Source organism: Pogona vitticeps, chromosome 3 (assembly GCF_051106095.1).
Source record: "Pogona vitticeps strain Pit_001003342236 chromosome 3, PviZW2.1, whole genome shotgun sequence".
NCBI lineage: Eukaryota > Metazoa > Chordata > Lepidosauria > Squamata > Agamidae > Pogona > Pogona vitticeps.
The window spans coordinates 102,819,686-102,840,207 of NC_135785.1; the positions used below are offsets into that span (position 1 = coordinate 102,819,686).

At 43.2% G+C, this 20,522-nt stretch overlaps 2 protein-coding genes and 1 long non-coding RNA gene across 7 annotated transcripts in view; 1 reads left to right on the forward strand and 2 right to left on the reverse strand.

Annotated features, from left to right (window-relative positions):
• Positions 1-4,573: 4,573 nt before the first annotated feature.
• Positions 4,574-6,101, reverse strand: LOC140705484 (uncharacterized). Its single transcript, XM_078390971.1, has 2 exons — positions 5,043-6,101; positions 4,574-4,700 (listed from the first exon to the last, which is right to left on the reverse strand). The coding sequence occupies exons 1-2, from the start codon at positions 6,005-6,007 to the stop codon at positions 4,601-4,603; spliced, it is 1,065 nt and encodes a 354-aa protein (XP_078247097.1). The 5' UTR covers positions 6,008-6,101; the 3' UTR covers positions 4,574-4,600.
• A 50-nt stretch (positions 6,102-6,151) lies between these two features.
• Positions 6,152-7,394, forward strand: LOC144588336 (uncharacterized). Its single transcript, XR_013543847.1, has 2 exons — positions 6,152-6,278; positions 7,266-7,394. It is a non-coding gene; the product is annotated as an uncharacterized LOC144588336 (long non-coding RNA).
• Positions 7,395-16,032: 8,638 nt separating this feature from the next.
• WAPL (WAPL cohesin release factor) overlaps positions 16,033-20,522 on the reverse strand; it is a 66,816-nt gene continuing 62,326 nt past the window's right edge. For all 5 annotated transcript variants that reach the window (XM_020805956.3, XM_020805957.3, XM_072995110.2 and 2 more), the window contains 3 exons: positions 20,352-20,440; positions 19,730-19,825; positions 16,033-18,470 (listed from right to left, as the gene is read on the reverse strand). In XM_020805956.3, the coding sequence (XP_020661615.3) occupies positions 18,405-18,470; positions 19,730-19,825; positions 20,352-20,440 (251 nt within the window). In that variant the 3' untranslated portion in view covers positions 16,033-18,404. The remainder of the gene's footprint in view (positions 18,471-19,729; positions 19,826-20,351; positions 20,441-20,522) is intronic.

The following is a 20,522-nucleotide window of genomic DNA, read 5'->3' on the forward strand; positions in this document are numbered from 1 at the left end:
GAAAGCAATCCAAGAGTGCACAAAATCCTTTCAAAGTGGCTAAGATGGAATCAGGCCCTGGAATGACATTTCATTAATGCAGACGTCCTGCAGAGATACCTCATTTCTGTAGCATGATGGGTATTCTTAATAAGCCACAGGAGAAAGGGGGGGGCACACACCCTTCTCTCCCCTTTTGCATTGCTGTTTTATGTTTTTCTGCCACTGAGGTGATGACCCTATTAGCTTTATTTCAAAGACCAAAAAATTGCTAAAGAATACGTACATTGAGAAGACTCTTCAAAACTGTGACTGGAGTGGGCTGGGGTTAGAACGAAGGGACAGACTGACACCCCCATACCAAACAAAGCAACTACCCATTCTGAGGCAAATGTGAGACTCCCAGATGGGTGGATGCCACTGAGAAGCCGAGCGATGTGGAAGGAGACACTTGCAGGGAGCAAGCAAAGGGAAGTGGCAATGCTTTCCTGGCGTGGTGATTCTGCAGTCGCATGTTCCCCACTTCTCTTCAGACTGCTTTCCCTAAATTTAACTGGGAAACTTGACCTCTGAAGCCTGGTGTGGAGTTGCAGAAGGGGAAATGGAGGGTTAAGCACCTCCTCCTCCTCCTGCTTACCCCAAGGCTGATGCTACCATTACAGTGGTGGGCGCAACTGCCTCAGATAACAAGTGCTGTGCATGGGGGACTGGCATCAGAAGGAGCCCCCACCAGCCATTCCTTTGGGGCCCTCAGCTGTTCCCTCCTCCGAGGACAAGGAGTTGTGTGTACCACACACCCAAACTGTTGCTCCTACTTTAGCCTAGTGCTCTCAAGTAGAGATGGGCACTTCGTACAGTATTTGTATCACAGGGACAGGAATATGACGTGAGGCACCACAAGTGCCTCAGAGGCCCAATTCCCTCTCCCAGAAGCAGCCAGGCCACTCACTGGATTCTGTGTGGCACGGGGGTCCTTCTGTGGTGGCGGCACATCAATCCTGGCAGGGGCCGGGCCGGCCCTTCCCTGCCTCCCTCATCCCCCGAATGGGGAGACCTCTTGTTCTGCCTCCCTGCCCGAGTGATCAGTTCCTTAGAGGGGTAAGGAAGGGATCAGCCAGATTCATGCCGGGATTGGCGATGAGGACAGCGAAGGACCCCAGTGTCACGCAGAGCCCAGTGAGCGGCCTGGCCAGTTCTGGGGGAGGGAACTGGGCCCCTCAGGTGCCGCAGGCTACATTCGTATCCTTGAGATATGAATACAAAGTGCCTGCATCTATTCTCAAGTACTGTATGATAAAGAGTACTATCCTTGTACCTGTGCTGAAGTAAGATTTAGCAGCCACTGGCTTCTGTAAAAGGAACAGATAACAACAACAACAACAACAAAATACAGTCTCACTTTTGTCCTCAGGCAGAAAAAATGGCTTGGTTGAGCCCTGACCTGTCTTGGGGAACTGCTCTGTGTTGTATATTAGAAAGAACCATCGTAGGAATTATGTATTTGTTGTTTAAATGGCTAGTTGCAGAGAGGGTAGAGTTGCTTTAATCTACATGGGAAGTCAGCCCAAATTCCCTGGAGAACCAAAAGAAAAGGAGCAGAGATGAATCCAACAGATTTCCTTACCTGGGAAGTTCCTGGAAATTCCAGCACATCCCATTCCCTGCCTCCATGGGGAAACAGCTGCTGCACCCACCAGCACTTCCCTCTCATGTACACCCAAGAAAGAAAGATCTAGGAGGCAGCTCATCCTTTGCAGCTGATCTCCCTTCCAGACTTCCCCTATTAATTTCCTGCAGGTGGGCCATTAGCTTTGCTTGATTAGGCCAGGAACTGAAGGTGAAAGCACAGAGGAAGGTGCAAAAGAAAAAAAAATGGGGGGACATAATGTAGGGACACAAGTACACAGGGATAACACACATAGAGCTCTGTCTTGATTGCTGCCCAGTCTATGTGAGGGAAGAGACAGGAGGAATCTCTCATGGATGGGATGGGTAACTGGTAACTAAAGATGGGCATTGAATCAGAAAACCGGTGATTCATTTTAATTAATGGTTTGTCAAGGTCGATGAATCACAAATAACGGATTTATGATTTTTTTCCTGAGGAACTGATGAATTGATTTGTTTTTGCCTTTAAAACCATATAAAATGCTCCCCAAGCACCTAGAGGCCCCAGATTTGTAGGGAATCTTCTCCGACTCTTCTCTACAAGCTCTGCAAGTCTGGTGCTGTTTGGGCTTCCGAAGTCCAAGTTATATACCCATAAAAAGGGCCCCCAGGAAAACTACCCCCAGGCATGTAGAGACACCAAAATCACAGGAAAGCTTTCCTTGACACTCCTGTACAATACATCCAGGTTTGGTGAAGATTAGGTTTCAGATACCTGAGTTATACACCCCAAAGGTCTGTCATCTCAGTGCCCTTTAGCAGCTGGTTTGGGGAAACCCAATCTTCACCAAACTTGGAGGAATTGCAGAGAAGAATCAGGGAAGCTTCTCTGCAAATTTGGTGCCTCTAAGTGCCTGGGGGTGCATTTTATAGCCTGATGAATCAAAAATCACTAAAATGTATTGTATAAAACGTATAACCTTGGGCCTCCAGATGTTCTTGGACTACAACTCCCAGAAGCCTTCACCACCACCTCTGCTGGCCAGGATTTCTGGGAGTTAAAGTCCAAGAACATCTGGAGGCCCAAGGTTGGGGACCACTGCTCTACACCACAATGCTCTCTCCCAGTCTTCTGCACAAAGAGTTTTAATTCGATTAGACAATATCTGTGCAGGTGATCAAACATGTGAAAGAAATTGTGTCACAGTTCTGTTTTCTTTTCTGTTGTCAAGTCATCTGTGCTCTCGCCAGGAGTTACTAGAACACAATCTTATAGTTCAAAGCCCTATAGGGACCCCAGCATTACATTAGTTACCACTTCCCTCAAATATATTTACATGCACACCAGGGATGGGTGAGTCTTTTTTCTTTAGTCATAGCAGCATTTTGCTGTGGCAACGGAGCCTTGAAGAATGAGGAGGAAAGTGGTCCTGAAAAGGAAGAAGTGGGAAAAACTGGGATTCAAGCACAGTGGAGTCAGGAACCTCTAGTTGACTCTCTGTACCCAGACCCTGTGACACCAGGCCAAGGCTCCATCTGGAACAGCATGCCCTAATCCTGGATTCACCAAACATTCACTCCAAGGAATTCTTTGCCTGTTAAAAGACTATTGCTCAGTGTTGTTATGTGGTCTCTGCCTATGCAGCCATCACCCAACAATATGGGTGTCACAATGAATGCCTATAGTTAACAATCTAAAAGCTATGCTGGAGCCAACCAATGACCTATGATAGCAGAATAATTCGTTATGATCAGAGATTAGGCATCCTTCAGTCTCGAGAGACTATGGTAACGTGCTCTGAACAGAGGTGTTGGAACAGCAAGGGTGACAATCCCTTCCACACTGAAGACAAATACAATCTGTCCCGTCCAACTTCCTGATTTTGCTGGTTTCGGGACTGCCCCTTTGCCTCAGCCTGCTGGACAAGGGCCTCTTCAAAATGGGAGTTTGTCCAGCTCAACATCTAGGGAGAGAGTGTCAGCGATTGTTGAGCCAAGGTACACAGAGTAATGAACAACCTCCAATTCTTGTGTGGAGATGGTAATAGAGGGAGGTGAGCCCACGCTCTGGCCCATGACTTGTATCTTCTTCAGGCTGATTGTTAATCCAAAATCTTGGCAAGCCTTGCTAAAATGATTCATGAGTTGTTGGAGGTCTTCAGCAGAGTGGGCAACAGTTGCATCATCGGCAAAGAGGGAGTCCCGCATGCATTACAGCTGGACTTTGGTCTTTGCTCTCAATCTAGAGGTTAAAGAGCTTTCCATCTGATCTAGTCCGGAGAGAGACACTCTCTGCTGCAGTTCCAAAGGTGTGCTTCAGCATGACAGAAAAGAAGATCCCAAAAAGGGTTGGTGTGAGGACACAGCCCTGTTTCATTCCGCTTTGGATGCCAAAGGCATCTGATGTTGAGCCATAAAAAACTACATTGCCCTTCATTTCTTTATGAAAGGACCAGATGATGTTAAGGAGTCGAGGTGGACATCCAATCTTGGGAAGTATTTTAAAAAGGCCGTCCCTGCTAACCAAATCAAAGGCCTTTGTGAGATCTACAAAGGCCACAAAGAGTGGCTGTCATTGTTTCCTACATTTCTCCTGCAACTGTCTGAGGGAGAATACCAAGTCAGTGGTGGACCTAAGTGTGGTGGACCACCCCAAGTGTGGTGGACCACACTTCCTTTGTTACATTACCTTCATTATGACCATCACCACCATAATCACCCATAGCAGAAATGTTCAAAGATTATTTGTTTCAGGCTTCTGCATTTTTTTTTAAAAAAATCAGTGGCTCCTTTAAAACTAACACATTTTTATATGAACATTTGTGTGTTGCAACCCACTTTCTCAAACACATGGACTCCAACATTTTCGCTGTCACCACCCCTACAATCATGCATGCTATGTGAATAAAATTTACTTCATGTTTCTGAAGAAATGGGTTGTCATCCAGGAAAACTCACATTGAACTAAATGTTAATGCCACAAGTCTTTGCTTTTGGAGTTCTTTTTATTTTATTATTTGTTTGTTTGTTTAGGCTTGTTTGTTTCCTGCTTCACCTCTGATCCCCAAAGCAACAGGGCTCCTAGAACAGAGACTTGTGTGCGATCCTTCCAGCTGGAAAACACAGAGAAAGAGAGATTATGAGCCCGCCAGATCTAATTGCAGTTTGAATGAGAGGATTAACGCCTCTTTTGATTCTTGGTGCCACACTTCAGAGGATCACTCGAGAGAGACTAATTCAGGCTGAATGAACTCACTCAAGAGACTCACCTCCCTCCTCCTCTTTTGAGAAGTGACACAACTTGTCACGGCTTAAGCTTTGAAACCCCCCCCCCCCCCCGTGGCTTGGCTTCGCCTTCCCTTTTTTTCCCACCGCCCAGCGGGCTGCGCCCTGCGGCTCCTTCGTCCCCGACTCTTAGCTTGGCAATATAAACAAACCAGCCCCTCAGACTTCACCCGCACATTCGCACGTGCTTCTTTTCCCCCCGCCGCGAGGGAAGGGGGATAACGTGGAAGGTGGCTGGGGGGGGGGAGTGGAAATCCGGAACGCCAAAGCCCATTTCATCCCCGGGCGCCGCAGTGAAGGCTCTCTTTTCCCGACCGCAAGCTTCCGACGTAGCGGGTTTTGAAATCCGCCGGTCCCCGGAACTCGCCGCCTCTTGGCGCCAGGAAGCGAGGGAAGGGGAGAGCCCGGGAGACGGGAAGAATAACCAGCCGGGCTTGGCGCTCGGGAGGGCGCCCTGTCCGCAGCGCTGCCGTCGATCGGGCCGCCTCAATTGTCTCCAGTGGGCCCGGCCGGCCGAGTGAAACGCACGGCCTCCAGGCGAGGCAAGCGCGGCGGGCTTCAGGCGGGGCCCGGAGGAGGCCGCGCCGCCGGCTGGCTGCCAACGCCCGCGAAAGGAGGCGCCTGCGGCTGCTGCTGAACCGGGCTTTCGACCGTCTCCGGAGCGTCGTGCCTGCCGTGCGAAGCGAGCGGAAGCTGTCCAACGTGGAAACTTTGCACATGGCCAAGATCTACATTTCTCTGCTGAGCGATCTTTTGCGGCCGGCCCCGGGGGGAAGGGGAGGGCGCGGAAAGCGCCCCGCCGGAGCGACACGACGCTTGCTGCCCGCCTTCCGGGACCTGCTGGACTCAGCCCCGTCCCTCCTTCCCTCCCTCGCAGGGCAGCGCCCACGGCTGACTTGCTGCCGATCAAACGGGGCAGGACGGGGGCACCCCTGCCTCTTTCGCTCCGGGATCGGCAGGCAGGTTGCTTTGGGTTGGGGCGGGGAGCCATGCGAAGGACAGCTTGACAGGGGAAAGTGGTCATGGGAGGGGGGGGGAGATCGGGCAGTAGAAGTGAGGCGCTCGCCCCCCCTTTCTTTCTCTGAGAGAACCACGTGCATAGTTGGTGGAATAAGAATGCAGGCGGGAAACACATTAAGGAGTAATAGTAATGGACAACTCACGACTGGATACTTTTTATCAGCACCAGCCACTATTAACCAATTGCGAATTCTCTTACCCCTGCCCCTCCAAACTTAAGCATGATTATCGTTGATATTCTGTTCATTTGCCGACGGTAGGAAGTACTAACGTGACATTTTTTAATATGTTTGCTCAGAAATTAGCTCCGATGGGACTTAGTTTCAGGCTTATTTAGGGCTGCAGCTTAGCGAGCACCATGCACCACCGAAGTCAGCCAAAGACAGGTACTCTAAAATGTTCACATTTCTTTGCTGCATAATTTGCAGAGGAATAAAAGGTTGCATCGATGATCTGTCATATGAGTTTTCGAATTTGCTTGTATTAAACTCAACCTCTTTACTGGAATGTCCTTCGGATGCTCATGCAGCAACCAAGGGTGGTTGGCCTTCCTGAAACTGCTGATGTGCTGGAGAGCAGAGCAGAGCAAAGCCTTAAAAACTGACTGGAATGGAAGGCTAGCAGTAAGGTTAGGGTAGAGGGTTACGCTCCATGTACTTTTTTTGGCATTTCTTGAATGCCTTGAAAATGTCGATCTCCAGTCTACTTACACCTAAAGATATCCTTTCTGATTCTCAGTAGCTCTGTTCAAGTATCCTACAAGATGGCATGGTGGTCACTGTCCATAGAGTGAACTCTGACCAATTATTGTGTTCTTCATGGTCAACATGCTGAGTCTGAAGAGAAGAAATGTTCCGTTTGCATATAGGCTCTGTGTGCAAGCACAAATCCAGATTTTCCAGGCTTCCTGGTTGCACAGACTACATGTAAGCATAGCCTCTCAAAACCTAAGTCCAAAACCATGAAGAAGACAATGATTGGAGAGGGGGAGCAGACATGGTGTGCCTGTTCATAGTACTAGATTCTGGAACATCTGGATATTTATTACATACCAGTAACCTAGTACTGTATTACATTTTACCCCCACCCCAAGATGGACTGGGATATACCATTTACCCAAAAATAAGACTTAACCTGAAAATAAACCCCAGTATGATTTTTCAGGATGCTTGTAATATCAGCCCTACCCTAAAAATAAGCCCCAGTTAAGTGAAACCCTGCCCTCCACCATTGTGCAACAATCAGAAGATAACATGACTGTTTTAATAAATATAGATCATTGTACATGAAAAAAAAATTAGACATCCCCCGAAAATAAGCTCTAATGCGTTTTTTGGAGCAAAAATTAATATAAGACCCTGTCTTATTTTCAGGGAAGCACCGCAGGTCAAAATACATGGCCGAGACAAAAAGAAAAACTTACTACAGTTGCAAGAAACAAGATTTGTTGGAATGATTTGAGACTCTGCCATTCTGTAAAAACATGACTCATAGATGACTAACATGTCTCACTCTGGTGTATGATGGTTAGTATTTTATTTATATTTGAGTAATGTTGCACTCTGTCATTGCTGGGGATGGACATAAGGAATATGAACACTTTAATATATAAAAGTCCTGAATTAGCAACAATTGAAAACTGATGTACCTCTGGTGGGACACAAATCATAAGATCCAGGGTTATTGGACGGTTACTAAGAATCTGCTGTTATGCCATCCTCATGCCCTCCTGCAAGAGTGGCATGCCCTGTCTGGCAAAGATTACCCGTATGTGACTGCACAGCATTGCTAGTGGTAACCCTGGACAATGTTTCTCCTAAAACCTAAACTTCTTTATACCAGTGTACCACAAGTGATGTCACAGTATGCTTACCAACGTATACAATAGGCTGGTTTTTTTTTGGGGGGGGGGGAACTGTCCTGTCCTGTTGTCATGATGGTAGCCAGGTTCATTGACAGAGTGAATGATGGGATGTAAGATAGAACAGGCTGAGATGTTTAGAGAAAGAATTAAATATTTTAAATGTGGAAAACTTGCGAAGCCCTGCATCGCCTCGTATCACAAAATCAAGAGGAGGGTTGGTTCTCTCACAGTGGCAAGTAATCCCAGGCCTAAATCCAGATTAACATCAGAATAGAAAAATAAATACTGGGGGAGTTTCTACCTGTACTTGTGACAGCACATTGGGGATACTTCTGTTTGTGCATCAGTTCTAGAGCCATTTGTACAACAGAGAGCTGTGTTGTATTCCCTTTTGTGTGCAGTCCAGAACTAGGCATCCATAAGTACAACACCCAGAATGACACTTCTCGATATTGATCATAGTACGTAGCAAACATAATTACATACATGAAACATTTGCTAAGAAAACTGCAGGTGGTAACTGGATCTTACAAATCAATGTACATATCGCACTGCTGTGTCTTTCTTATGGTTCTTGATTTGTTTCTATGCTCAAGTCAAAATAATAAGCCTGCAAAGATTATAAAAATCACTTTCGCCTGTGTTATTGTTCTTTAGTCGTTAAGTCGTCTCCGACTCTTCGTGACCCCATGGACCAGAGCATGCCAGGCTCTCCTGTCTTCCACTGCCTCCCAGAGTTGGGTCAAATTCATGTTGGTAGTTTCGATGACACTGTCCAACCATCTCATCCTCAGTCGTCCCCTTCTCCTCTTGCCTTCACACTTTCCCAACATCAGGCGTCTTTTCCAGGGAGTCTTCTCTTCTCATGGAATGGCCAAAGTATTGGAGCCTCAGCTTCAGGATCTGTCCTTCTAGATCCTGAAGCTGAGGCTCCAATACTCAGGGTGAATACTGAATGAATACTCAGGGCTGATTCCCTTCAAAATTGGTAAGTTTCTTGTCTTTGCAGTCCAGGGGACTCAAGAGTCTCCTCCAGCACCACAATTCAAAAGCATCAATTCTTTGGCGGTCAGCCTTCTTTATGGTTCAGCTCTCACTTCCATACATCGCTACTGGAAAAACCATAGCTTTGACTGGCAAGATGATGTCTATGCTTTTTAAGATGCTGTCTAGGTTTTTCATCATTTTCCTCCCAAGAAGCAGGCATCTTTGGATTTTGTGGCTGCTCTCACCATCTGCAGTGATCACGGAGCCCAAGAAGGTAAAATCTGTCACTACCTCCATATCTTCCCCTTCTATTTGCCAGGAGGTGATGGTACCAGTGGCCATGATCTTATTTTTTTTAAAAAGTTGAGCTTCAGACCATTTTTTGCCCTCCCCTCTTTCACCCTCATTAAGAGGTTCTTTAATTCCTCCTCATTTTCTGTCATCAGAGAATGGTATCATCTGCATATCTGAGGTTGTTGATATTTCTTCCAGCAATCTTAATTCCGGTTTGGGATTCCTCCCGTCTGGCCTTTCGCATGATGTATCATGCATATAAGTTAAATAAGCTGGGGGACAATATACAGCCTTGTCATCCTCCTTTCCCAGTGTTGAACCAAGCAGTTGTTCCATATCCAGTTCTAACTGTTGCTTCCTGTCCCACATATGGATTTCTCAGGAGATAGATAATGTGGTCAGGCACTCCCATTTCTTTAAGAACTTGCCAGTTTATTGTGGTCCACACAGTCAAAGGCCTTTGCAAGGTCAATGAAGCAGAAGTAGATGTTTTTGTGGAACTCTCTGGCTTTCTCCATAATACAGTGCATGTTAGCGATTTGGTCTCTAGTTTCTCTGTCCCTTCGAAATGCAGCTTGTACTTTGGGAGTTCTCAGTCCACATACTGCTGAAGCCTGCCTTGTAGGATTTTGAGCATAACCTTGGTAGCGTGTGAAATGAGTGCAACTGTACAGTAGTTGGAGCATTCTTTGGCACTGCCCTTCTTTGGGATCGGGATGAAGACTGATCTTTTCCAGTCCTCTGGCCACTGTTGAATTTTCCAAACTTGCTGGCATATTGAGTGTAGCACCTTAACAGCGTCATCTTTTAAGATTTTTAATAGTTCCACTGGAATGCCATCACCTCCACTGGCCTTGTTGTTAGCCATGCTTTCTAAGGCCCACTTGACTTCGCTCTCCAGGATGTCTGGCTCAAGGTCAGCAACCACACAATCTGGGTTGTCCGGAACATCCAGATCGTTCTGGTATAATTCCTCTGTGTATTCTTGCCACCTCTTCTTGATGTCTTCTGCTTCTGTTAGGTCCCTACCACTTTTGTCCTATATCAGTGATGGTGAACCTATGGCACGTGTGCCACAGCTGGCACGCAAAGCCCTTTCTTCTGGCACACAACAAACCTTTTGAAGTGGCTGCAGCTGGGATTCCCCTTCTCTTCCTGTTCTGGGTCCTTTAACTTCCTGTCCGTCCCCATGATTCCCCCCTTTAACTTCCTGTCCGTCCCCATGATTCCTCCTTTAACCTCCTATCCCCCCCATGATTCCCCCTGAAACTGCCACTTCCTGTTCCGGTTCTGGTCTTCCGGGCGGCACAGCGGCCACTGGTTTCTTACCCACCCCATTTTGGGCACTCGAGCCAAAAAAGGTTTGCCTCCACTGTCCTATATCATGCCTATCTTTGCACAAAAGGTTCCTTTAATATCTCCAATTTTCTTGAACATATCTGTTTTTTCCCTTTCTATTTTCTTCTGTTTCTTTGCACTGTTTGTTTAAACCGGCCCTCTTGTCTCTCCTTGCTATTCTTTGGAAGTCTGCATTCAGTTTTCTGTAACTTTCCCTATCTCCCTTGCGTTTTGTTTCCCTTCTCTTTCTGCTATTTGTAAGGCCTCATTAGACAGCCACTTTACTTTCTTCCATTTTCTTTTCTTTGGGATGGTTTTTGTTGCTGCCTTCAGTACAGTTTTACAAGCCTCCATCCATAGTTCTTCAGGCACTCTGTCCACCAAATCTACAGTTGTGTTCAAAATTATTCAGCCCCCAATGCTGTAAAGGGGTTTAGGGACTATAGTGTACATTTGGAATTGTATTCAGAATGAAATCCTACAAGGACGTTTTAAAGAACCAAATGCAACTAAAATAACATCAATTGTTTATGTAATACAGTAGTAAATGTTTCTTTTGTGGTTTCTTCATTGCCACAATTATTCAACCCCTTAAAGACTACCACTCTGAAGAAGAGAGGTTCATTCAGGTGTTTTCGAACAGGTATTGAAAACACCTGTGGATGTCACCGAGCACCAATCAAGCATAATAAGCACCAATTAGGCAGCTTTAAAAGGACTGTGATACTCAGCTCCTTCTAGACATTTACTGGTGTGGTTACAAACATGGTGAAGTCAAGAGAATGGTCCAGGAAGACAAGAGAAGAGGTGATTTGTCTTCACAGGAAGGGCAATGGCTATAAGAAGATTGCAAAGAAGTTAAACATACCAAGAGACACCATAGGAAGCATCATTCGCAAATTCAAGGCAAAGGGCACTGTTGAAATGCTACCTGGTCGTGGAAGAAAGAAGATGCTGACTTCGACTGCTGTGCGCTACCTGAAGCGTAGAGTGGTGAAAAGTCCCCGTGTGACTGCTGAGGAACTGAAAAAAGATTTGTCAGATGTGGGTATAGAAGTTTCAGCTCAGACAATAAGGCGCACACTGTGTAATGAAGGTCTCCATGCCAGAACCCCCAGGCGCACCCCCTTGCTGTCTCCCAAGAATAAGAAGAGTCGACTGCAGTATGCCAAAAGTCATGTGGGCAAACCACAAAAGTTGTGGGATAGTGTTCTGTGGACTGATGAAACAAAATTAGAACTGTTTGGGCCCATGGATCAACGCTATGTTTGGAGCAGGAAGAACAAGGCATATGACGAAAAGAACACCTTGCCTACTGTGAAGCATGGCGGAGGGTCAATAATGCTTTGGGGCTGTTTTGCTTCTGCAGGTACAGGGAAGCTTCAGCGTGTACAAGGTACCATGAATTCTCTTCAGTACCAGGAGCTATTGGATGAAAATGTGATGCAGTCCGTCACACACCTGAGGCTTGGGAGACGTTGGACCTTTCAACAGGACAATGATCCCAAGCATACCTCCAAGTCCACTAGAGCATGGTTGCAGAGGAAAGGCTGGAACATTTTGGAGTGGCCATCGCAATCACCAGACTTAAATCCGATTGAGAACCTCTGGTGGGACTTAAAGAAAGCAGTTGCAGTGCGCAAGCCTAAGAATTTGACTGAACTGGAGGCTTTTGCCCATGAAGAATGGGCGAAGATACCCGTAGATCGCTGCAAGACACTTGTGTCAAGCTATGCTTCACGTTTAAAAGCTGTTATAACTGTAAAAGGATGTTGTACTAAGTACTAAGATTGAATGTCACTTGGGGGTTGAATAAAAACTAATAATGATGTGAGCACAGAAAAGACATTTGTGGTTATTTCATTATAAACTTAAGGTTATATTTCTCTGACCTACAAGTGCCTCTTTCATGTAAATGTAAGCAAGATGACTGAATGATCAAAATCAATGTCAAAATGGCCAAAACATTCAATTTCAGTGGGGGCTGAATAATTTTGAACACAACTGTAGTTCCTTAAATCTGTTCTTCACTTCCATTGTGTATTCATAAGGGATTTGGTTTAGATTATACCTGACTAGCCCAGTGGTATTTCCTACTTTGTTCAGTTTAAGCTTGAGTTTTGGTATGAGAAGCTGATGATCAGAGCCATAATCAGCTCCAGGTCTTGTTTTCGCTGACTGTATAGAGTTTCTCCACCTTTGGCTGCAGAGAACATAATCAATCTGATTTCGGTATCGCCCATCTGGTGATGTCCATGAATAGAGTCACCTCTTGTGTTGTTGGAAAAGAGTGTTTGTGATGACCAGCTTGTTCTCTTGACAAAAGTCTATTAGTCTTTGCTCTGCTTTGTTTTGAACTCCAAGGCCAAACTTACCTGTTGTTCCTCCCTACTTTAGCATTCCAGTCCCCTATAATGAGAAGAACATCTTTCTTTGGTGTCAGTTCTAGAAGGTGTTGTAAGTCTTCATAGAATTGGTCAATTTCAGCCTCTTCAGCATGGGTAGTTGGTGCATAAACTTGGATTACTGTGATGTTGAAAGGTCTGCCTTGGATTCATATTATCCCAGTACAGCTTTTCCCACTCTTTTGTTGACTATGAGGGCTACTCCGTTTCTTTTACGGGATTCATGCCCAGAATAGTAGATATAATTGTCCGAATTGAATTCTCCCATTCCCGTTCATTTTAGTTCACTGACACCCAGGATGTCAATGTTTATTCTTGCCATCTCCTGTTTGACCACATCCAGCTTACCAAGGTTCATAGATCTTACATTCCAGGTTCCTATGCATTATTTTTCTTTGCAGCATCGGACTTTCCTTTCACTTCCAGGCGCGTCCACGGCCTTTCAGCTTTGGCCCAACCACTTCATTAGCTGTGGAGCTACTTGTACTTGTCCTCTGCTCTTCCTCAGTAACATGTTGGATGCCTTCCGACCTGAGGGTCCCATCTTCCAGCGTCATATCTTTTAGCCTTTTGTTTCTGTTCATGGGGTTTTCTTGGCAAAGATACTGGAGTGGCTTGCCAGTTCCTACTCCAGGTGGATTGCGTTTAGTCGGAACTCTCCACTATGACCTGTCCGTCTTGGGTGTCCCTGCACGGCATAGCCCATAGCTTCTCTGAATTACTCAAGACCCTTTGCCACAATAAGGCAGCAATCCATGAAGGGGACTTTCTTCCATAGGCACCTACAAATGAACTAAGGCGTCTTTCTGAAGCCCTGCTCCCAGACATGTAACAGCAACTCAAACGGGCCTTTCCCAGAGCAGTGCTAAGATTACGTACAACCTGGACCCACCTCTGCTCACCTTGCAGTGGACATTGAACTTGCAGCGTTTTGGAAAGCTCGTGTGTTTTTACTTGTTGCTTATTACTAGCGAAGTAAATGAAACTGTCCTATGGCAGTTTTGATTACCAGCTGGGATAAACAGGCTAAAGCCTAATCCAACTGCTTGTGACAGTATTTCCTTTTTCCCTGGAAATACTAGAACAGAGGTGAGCAACTGCTATCCTGCTGCTGTTGATTGCAGCTCTAGCATCCCTCGCCTTTGGAAGGATGCAGCCTTACTGCAGTTTAGGGCTGACAAGAATTGCAGTCTAACAAACTGAGTACCGTTAAGTCCCCCTCCCTTGCATTCACTAATCTATGGTTATCTGCACAGAGGCCACACGCTCTACTTAATGAGTTTGGTCCTCATCTGTAATGTACTTTATGATGACTTTAGTTCATCAACATACCAAAAGAATATACTAAATGTTGAAGCAGCCACTGGGTACGTGGCAAAAAGACTTGTACATCTTTCCCTATAAGGGCACAAAATTACACACATTCCTCCAGATTATCTAGATTCTTTATTTTTATTCCGAATGGTTTACTGCTACAGTAACATGTTGCCCAAATGTTAAGACTGGTATACCATTGAACCTTAACCTTTGAGAAGTTTGAGATAGCAAGCTAAATTAGTCATGCTATTTGTTTTTGTAACCTTATGAAAATAATAAAATGTGCTTCATAACTGCTGAAGGTTGCACTTCCCAGACCATGTTCCAGTTAAGTGGATTTGCTGGACGTGCTTATAACTTGCCTTCTCAACACTGTACTGCTGTCAGCTTATTTTTCAGAAATAACCATTTAGTGTATCAAAAGGCAGCACAGAACTCGTGAAAAGCTCTTGGTATCCAAATGACATCTATAAGAACTTAAATAAAATTTGGAGCCAAAAATGCATAGCTAGAGGGAAAAAATAATATCTATTTTCATATATTTCGACAGCCTACACACTGTCAACATGGCTAACTTCTGAGGTTTGAATTCTTTCTGTGGCTATTTCACAAGTAGCCTAAGGCAACTTACTATACATACATTATAGGCACGACCTTATTATAAAAGGAAATGTCTCTCTCACTGCACCTCAGAATTGCAGTGGCTGCAAAGTTTATAGCACTTACATAATAATTTTTTAAAAATGTATATGGAGTTTCTTCAGCAGAGTTAATTGCCTATATTTTTCACACTGTCCACATAGAATCACTGTTGTCATATTTTTTTGTTTTCACTTTAGCACTGCGAAGGCAAGAATCAAGGGAGGGTCACTATTTTGATACTCCTGTGAATAGCCATATGGTGGGGAAAAAGATTACCAACTTTCAGGCTGGCCCCATTTATATACTATGGTTCAATTCCTGTTGTTAAGGAAGTTACATACAAGGATATCTGCAAGCGGGATCTGAAGGCTTTAGGAATGGCCCTCAACAGATCGGAAACCTTGACATCTGAGTGTTCAGCCTGGAGGCAGGTGGTGCATCAGGGCCTCTCCCATTTTGAAGAGACACTTGTCCAGCAGGCCAAGGCAAAGAGGCAGTCCCAAAACCAGCAAAATCAGGGAGCTGGGCAGGAGACAGATTGTATTTGTCTTCAGTGTGGAAGGGATTGTCACTCTCAAATTGGCCTTCTCAGCCACACTAGACGCTGTTCCAAGTCCTCCATACAGAGCACGTTACCATAGTCTTGAGACTGAAGGATGCAAAATGTAATCTAAGGAAGTCACACTAGAGTAAGCCCAATGAATCAGTGGGGATTCAGTGAGTCAACTCTGTAAATTCCATGGATTTAAAAGGGCCTACTCTAATTGCAACTTATTATAACATAGTAAGTTGCAACAGTGATCAGCAACTTGTTTATTTAAGTCATGTCCGATTCTTCGTGATCCCATGGACCAGAGCACGCCAGATTAGCAACTTACTGACATTTAACTCCTTCTTACAGATACAGAAAAGCATTTTTTTCCTGGCCAGTTGTCAACCCAAGTGGAAAGCAATCCCTGCCCAAACCAGTGTGTACTGCTTTTCACTATCCATGAAGTCTTTTCGTGTCCCTTTCAGTGTTCAATTTGATGCCCATGGTAAAAGTGCTTTTAAGTATTATGAGCTGGGGTATGGATTTTATAGAGAAGTGGCCTAGTAATAGAGACTATCTGTGCCTTGGCCGATGCTGCCATTAACATGCCAGAAGGCTAATTAAAAAAACAATGAATTACACCCATTTTTATCCATGACATTTCAACTAATTTCAAGATAGCAGTTACACTGTTATCTCTTCTAAAACATTTTAGGTCCAGCCTCCATTATATATAAAAAACTATGCTTATTACATGTATATTATGTATTGAAAGTAGCAATTTTTATTCGAGTTAAAATTATTTACAAAAACCAAAAGACATACTTCATGAAACTGGTACAAACTATTATTCCTGCCGTTGGCTTTTGCTCCAAAGATCACAGCTGAGAAATACTGTATAAAATAAAAATAGGATTGGATTCAGAAAAGTACTCTACTATTCTAGTTTCCAATTGCGCTTATTTACATATATATTTACAGTGGAAAAATTACTTTAAAACTTTAAATTTGAAGGTTGGCCTCAAGTACCCATTCAAATGCAGAGTTTGATGAGGGTTTGACAAGAAATCATACTGCAGCTTGCAGAGTGATTTCTCCCCGACCCTCCCCCAAAAACCAAACAGTCTGCATGTTTCAGTGCTTGTTAATTAAAAACTGTTCTAACACAAGAGTTTAATCAATTCCCATTCAGATAATTACCAGTGTAACAGAGAAGTGTTGTTTCTGATTTCCCCATCATTGCATCTGTTTTATAATTATCCTGTCATTGTGCATACATAGATACACAAAAAACTAACTTAAATCTACATGAAGTCCAACTAAAAATGGAAGCCATTGCTCTAAATTGTTAAAACTAAAATGACAAAAAATATATCCAGTAAATCCTGAATCTCAAAAATAATTTACAAGTACAGCTTAACTATGTTGCTGTTTCTCTCATACAGAAAGTATTTTACCAAGGGCAAACACAGCCTCAGCATCTTTTCTAAGTTACACTGGTATTTTATAGGGTGCATGGGGTTGAAAAAAATGTGAAAAGAATTCAAAAAAGCAGGATCAATATAGGATTTTGCTTCTAATCATTTACTTCCTTACTGAATTCTCAACAATCTGCATTATCAAAAATAGGAAGACATAGAAGGCAGCCACTGTATGTAAAAATTTTTACAGCTGGCACTGATACAAAAGCACAGGTTTGTAACTTTATACATGGAGATAACACAAGATCTAAAAAGCAGGTTAGATTTTCTGTTATTTCTCCCACCCCTCATTATACACAGAACTAATATTTTTATGGCTTCAAGTTTTACAAATTCAATGAAGTAACATGATGCAACTACCTACACAGGAAATGTGGAAAGTGTCTGTGACACAAATGTCTCAAGAAGTTTTGTGAGTTTTCAAGACCAGCTTAATAAAAACCATGAGAAATTCTGTCAGTCAGAACAATGAGTGCAAGAGAAGTCACTAATGTTCAAAACCTTCAAAAACAGAAAAGAAGTATTTTGTGGGGATTTTTTATTCCACTAAAGTCTCAACACAATCCTTTGCTGTGAATCAGACTCCACACTGAACAAAATCTTCACTATATTCAGCTATTTAAGGCTTTGTATTGTATGCATTTACCTGCGAAATACTAAAGAAGAAACAGAAAGATTATGTCAACTGGAAACATTAATCCCCCTTGGTATTTTAGCTCTATGCTTCTTCCTCAAATCGACAGCATTTAAAAATTTTTGCTTATTATGAAGTGTAAACTACCCTGGCATTGAACATTGCTTCAAACTATCCTTTTAATAGGGCACGTTTTACAGTTACTGCATTTTTAAAAAAATATAGATACGGCCACCAGCTGGGAGGGGATTTCTTTTCCTGCCTGCCTCTCTTAGAGCTATGAAGTGTTACGGTCAATCAGTTTACAGTATGTAGGCCACAACAATTTCAAAAACTGAGAAGTAGTTGCCAACAACCCAATTTTCAATCAAAAACAGTATAAAAAATAAACTATCCAAGTCTCAACCTCTTTGGATTCCAACACATTTAAATATAGACAGTAGTTAAAATCACAAAAAAGTATCTAAAATTTTTCTATTTTTTTATGATTTTGGAACAATCTCTTTAAAAAGCAAGAGCAAATTAAAGTCAAATCAGAGCAATGCTTCTGCCCAGAGCATCTTTACTAGAAGATTTGATACCTCAGTAGCTAAAGCTGCCTTTGCACCTGGCTGGCATGAAAAACAGTGGCTTAACAGTAAAACAGCAGTTGCACTACCAGCAGCAAGTTTTTCCCCTTTAAAGTTGTTACAACCAAAGCCAGAGAAATAAAAAGGGAGAGTAACCCTGCCAAATATATTTAAATACTGCACTGCATTATTATAAACATCATGAATCCTTGACTTAATTTCTTCAGATGTTTCCCCCCTCATTTTTGATAGTTGCAGATTGATGTGATAACTGTCTTTCAGAAAATGCTGAATCTACAGTTTAGAGACCAGGTAGCTTAAAAATCCAAACACGAATGAGACTGATGAATGCTCTTGATGCATCCTCAATTACTTCTTTCATGACTTCTTCCTTTGCCTAAATGGTAGAGCGCTCCAGCATTTGAGTGCCTGTTGCAGAACTTGCGTATCTAGCAGTGTTCCAAGTATTCAATCACTCTAGAGATAGATTTCTGGCCTGTTGTTCCAACAGCACACTGAATGGGCAAGGAGAAAAACAATAAGACACATTTAATGAAAGTATTAAAACATTTTTTTTCCTGATAAGAAAGACTAGTTGACTGGAAATCACCATTAAAGCATTTCCCAAAGAGCTACATCACGTTGTAAAGCAATTATTTTTTCACATTTGTGAGAAAAATAAATTCATTTACAAACACGAAATGTGAATTTCATAAGACTCAGCCTTACTAAAAGCCTACAGTGTAGGATACACTGCTATTTATATAAATTCACCACAACCATCTTGCAACATTAGGGAAATTATTGGCAACTGCCACTACTTTGGAAGATACGTAAGCAGACAACTTATTTGATGGCAACTGACCATAGATTGGAAGATGCACTTTGGCTACCTTGTACTAAATCTTGGGAGTGGGCAATGAGAACAGATTTTTGTGTGAGACTGAAGTAAATCCTGTTACAGATAAATTACTTGGCTGAGAAGATGTTAGAAACAGAACTGGTTTAGCAGAGTGCATGTTAGACTAGCACTCGGGACCTGGGTTCACATTCCTTCTTGGCTGTAGAACTTCATGGGGGGTAGTGGTGGTAAACCATTCCTTGAATGTCTCACACACCTTGAAACATGTATTAAGGCTGCCATTCATCTGATGTGACTTGATACACATAACATATATGCTTTCAGAAATAACCACTTTATTCCTTAATTCTAAGAATACATCCAACCCCAAACACACTGATTTACAGCTAGTTATGATTTAGCAGACCTCCAGTATTTTAGGGGGGAAAGGATAGTAGTTTCCCTTGATCTAAACATCTGCGTACTCCTGCTATTACTCAATGGTATTTACTGATAGAAAGAAAAATATTGGCTCCAAGTGGCAGTTCATGAAACTGCAGAGCTGCTCTTCTACACTGCCGCACTTGCTTCCCAAGAAATCAGCACAGCAAAACAAAGGTCCTACCACTCTGTGAAGGAGCAATGCATGACCCTTGCTTCCTTTCCTCCCTGCTTAGAAAGGCCAATTTTATTTATTTATTCCTCTGGAAGTAGAAGACTTCCTGTTGGCACCTGCTTTTCCCTCCTCCCTCATCACCGTTTCTTTTGTATTATGATTTTTAGATTATGAGCCTGGAGACAGGCGCTGTCAGGCGCTCCGAGGTAAAAGGGCAACAATAATATGGGGAGGAGGTCATTTTCTAATACGTTCTAAAGTGAAACTCTACTCAAGGTACTCAGAAAAATAATTACAATATTTTATATACTACTTACAGTAAGATTCATAAAACTGAGGAACTTTTTGAGCATTTCTGTCATGATTGAGAAATCGCCTTCTGGTAAGTATGTCCTCACAGTAGTCACATTGATCTAAGGACATAAATTTTGAATTAAAAATTTTCCAAAACATTAACAAACACTGTTTTGATTACTGAATGCTCAAAAACATTTACATCCTATTCTACACACATCTCACCCCACCACCCATGGTATAGCTAAAACTCGCAAATGTATATGCAAGTCCCATGACACCTTGCTGTAACAGAGCAACCTAGCTACTAGAAGTGACTTAGACTTCTTACAATGGCAGCCTTGTCCAAGACCTTTCAGATCACAAATCTCAGCATTTCCTAAAAGCTGGAAGCAAAGTTTGGAACTTAATTGAAATGCAAAAGACTCTTCCTCATGCTTTACACCTGTTGCACACAATTTTGTAATTTAAAGTTTTGACAGACAATTATACCATGTACACCAGAATAAAAATGGAGATACATGATCAAGTACATAAAAATAGGAGAAGTGACCCAAAGGGTAATGATTTTGATTCTCTAAAGAAAATATCTTCAAAATGTGATACTGCCCTGCTGAACAGATATGCAATGATAAGTTTCCTTACTGGACTCTCCTGGCAGAGGCAGCCCAGAAGCAATGCTGTGTATGAGGCCACAATGCAATCTTCCATGTGTTTCCCAGCATGTTGAAGGGCTGTAAGTAAACAACAGCATTTTACTCAAGTGTATGCAATTCAAATTCAACTAAATTTCAATGACACTTCTGGTTATTCTGA

Bases quoted from the DNA above. Each gene is read 5' to 3' on its own strand.
- LOC140705484 (XM_078390971.1), bottom strand. From the start codon at position 6,007: ATGTGTTTCCCGCCTGCATTCTTATTCCACCAACTATGCACGTGGTTC. The intron at 4,701-5,042 runs GTGAAGTCTGAG...TGTGTTTTCCAG, and splicing joins AAGCACGTGCGAATGTGCGG to CTGGAAGGATCGCACACAAG.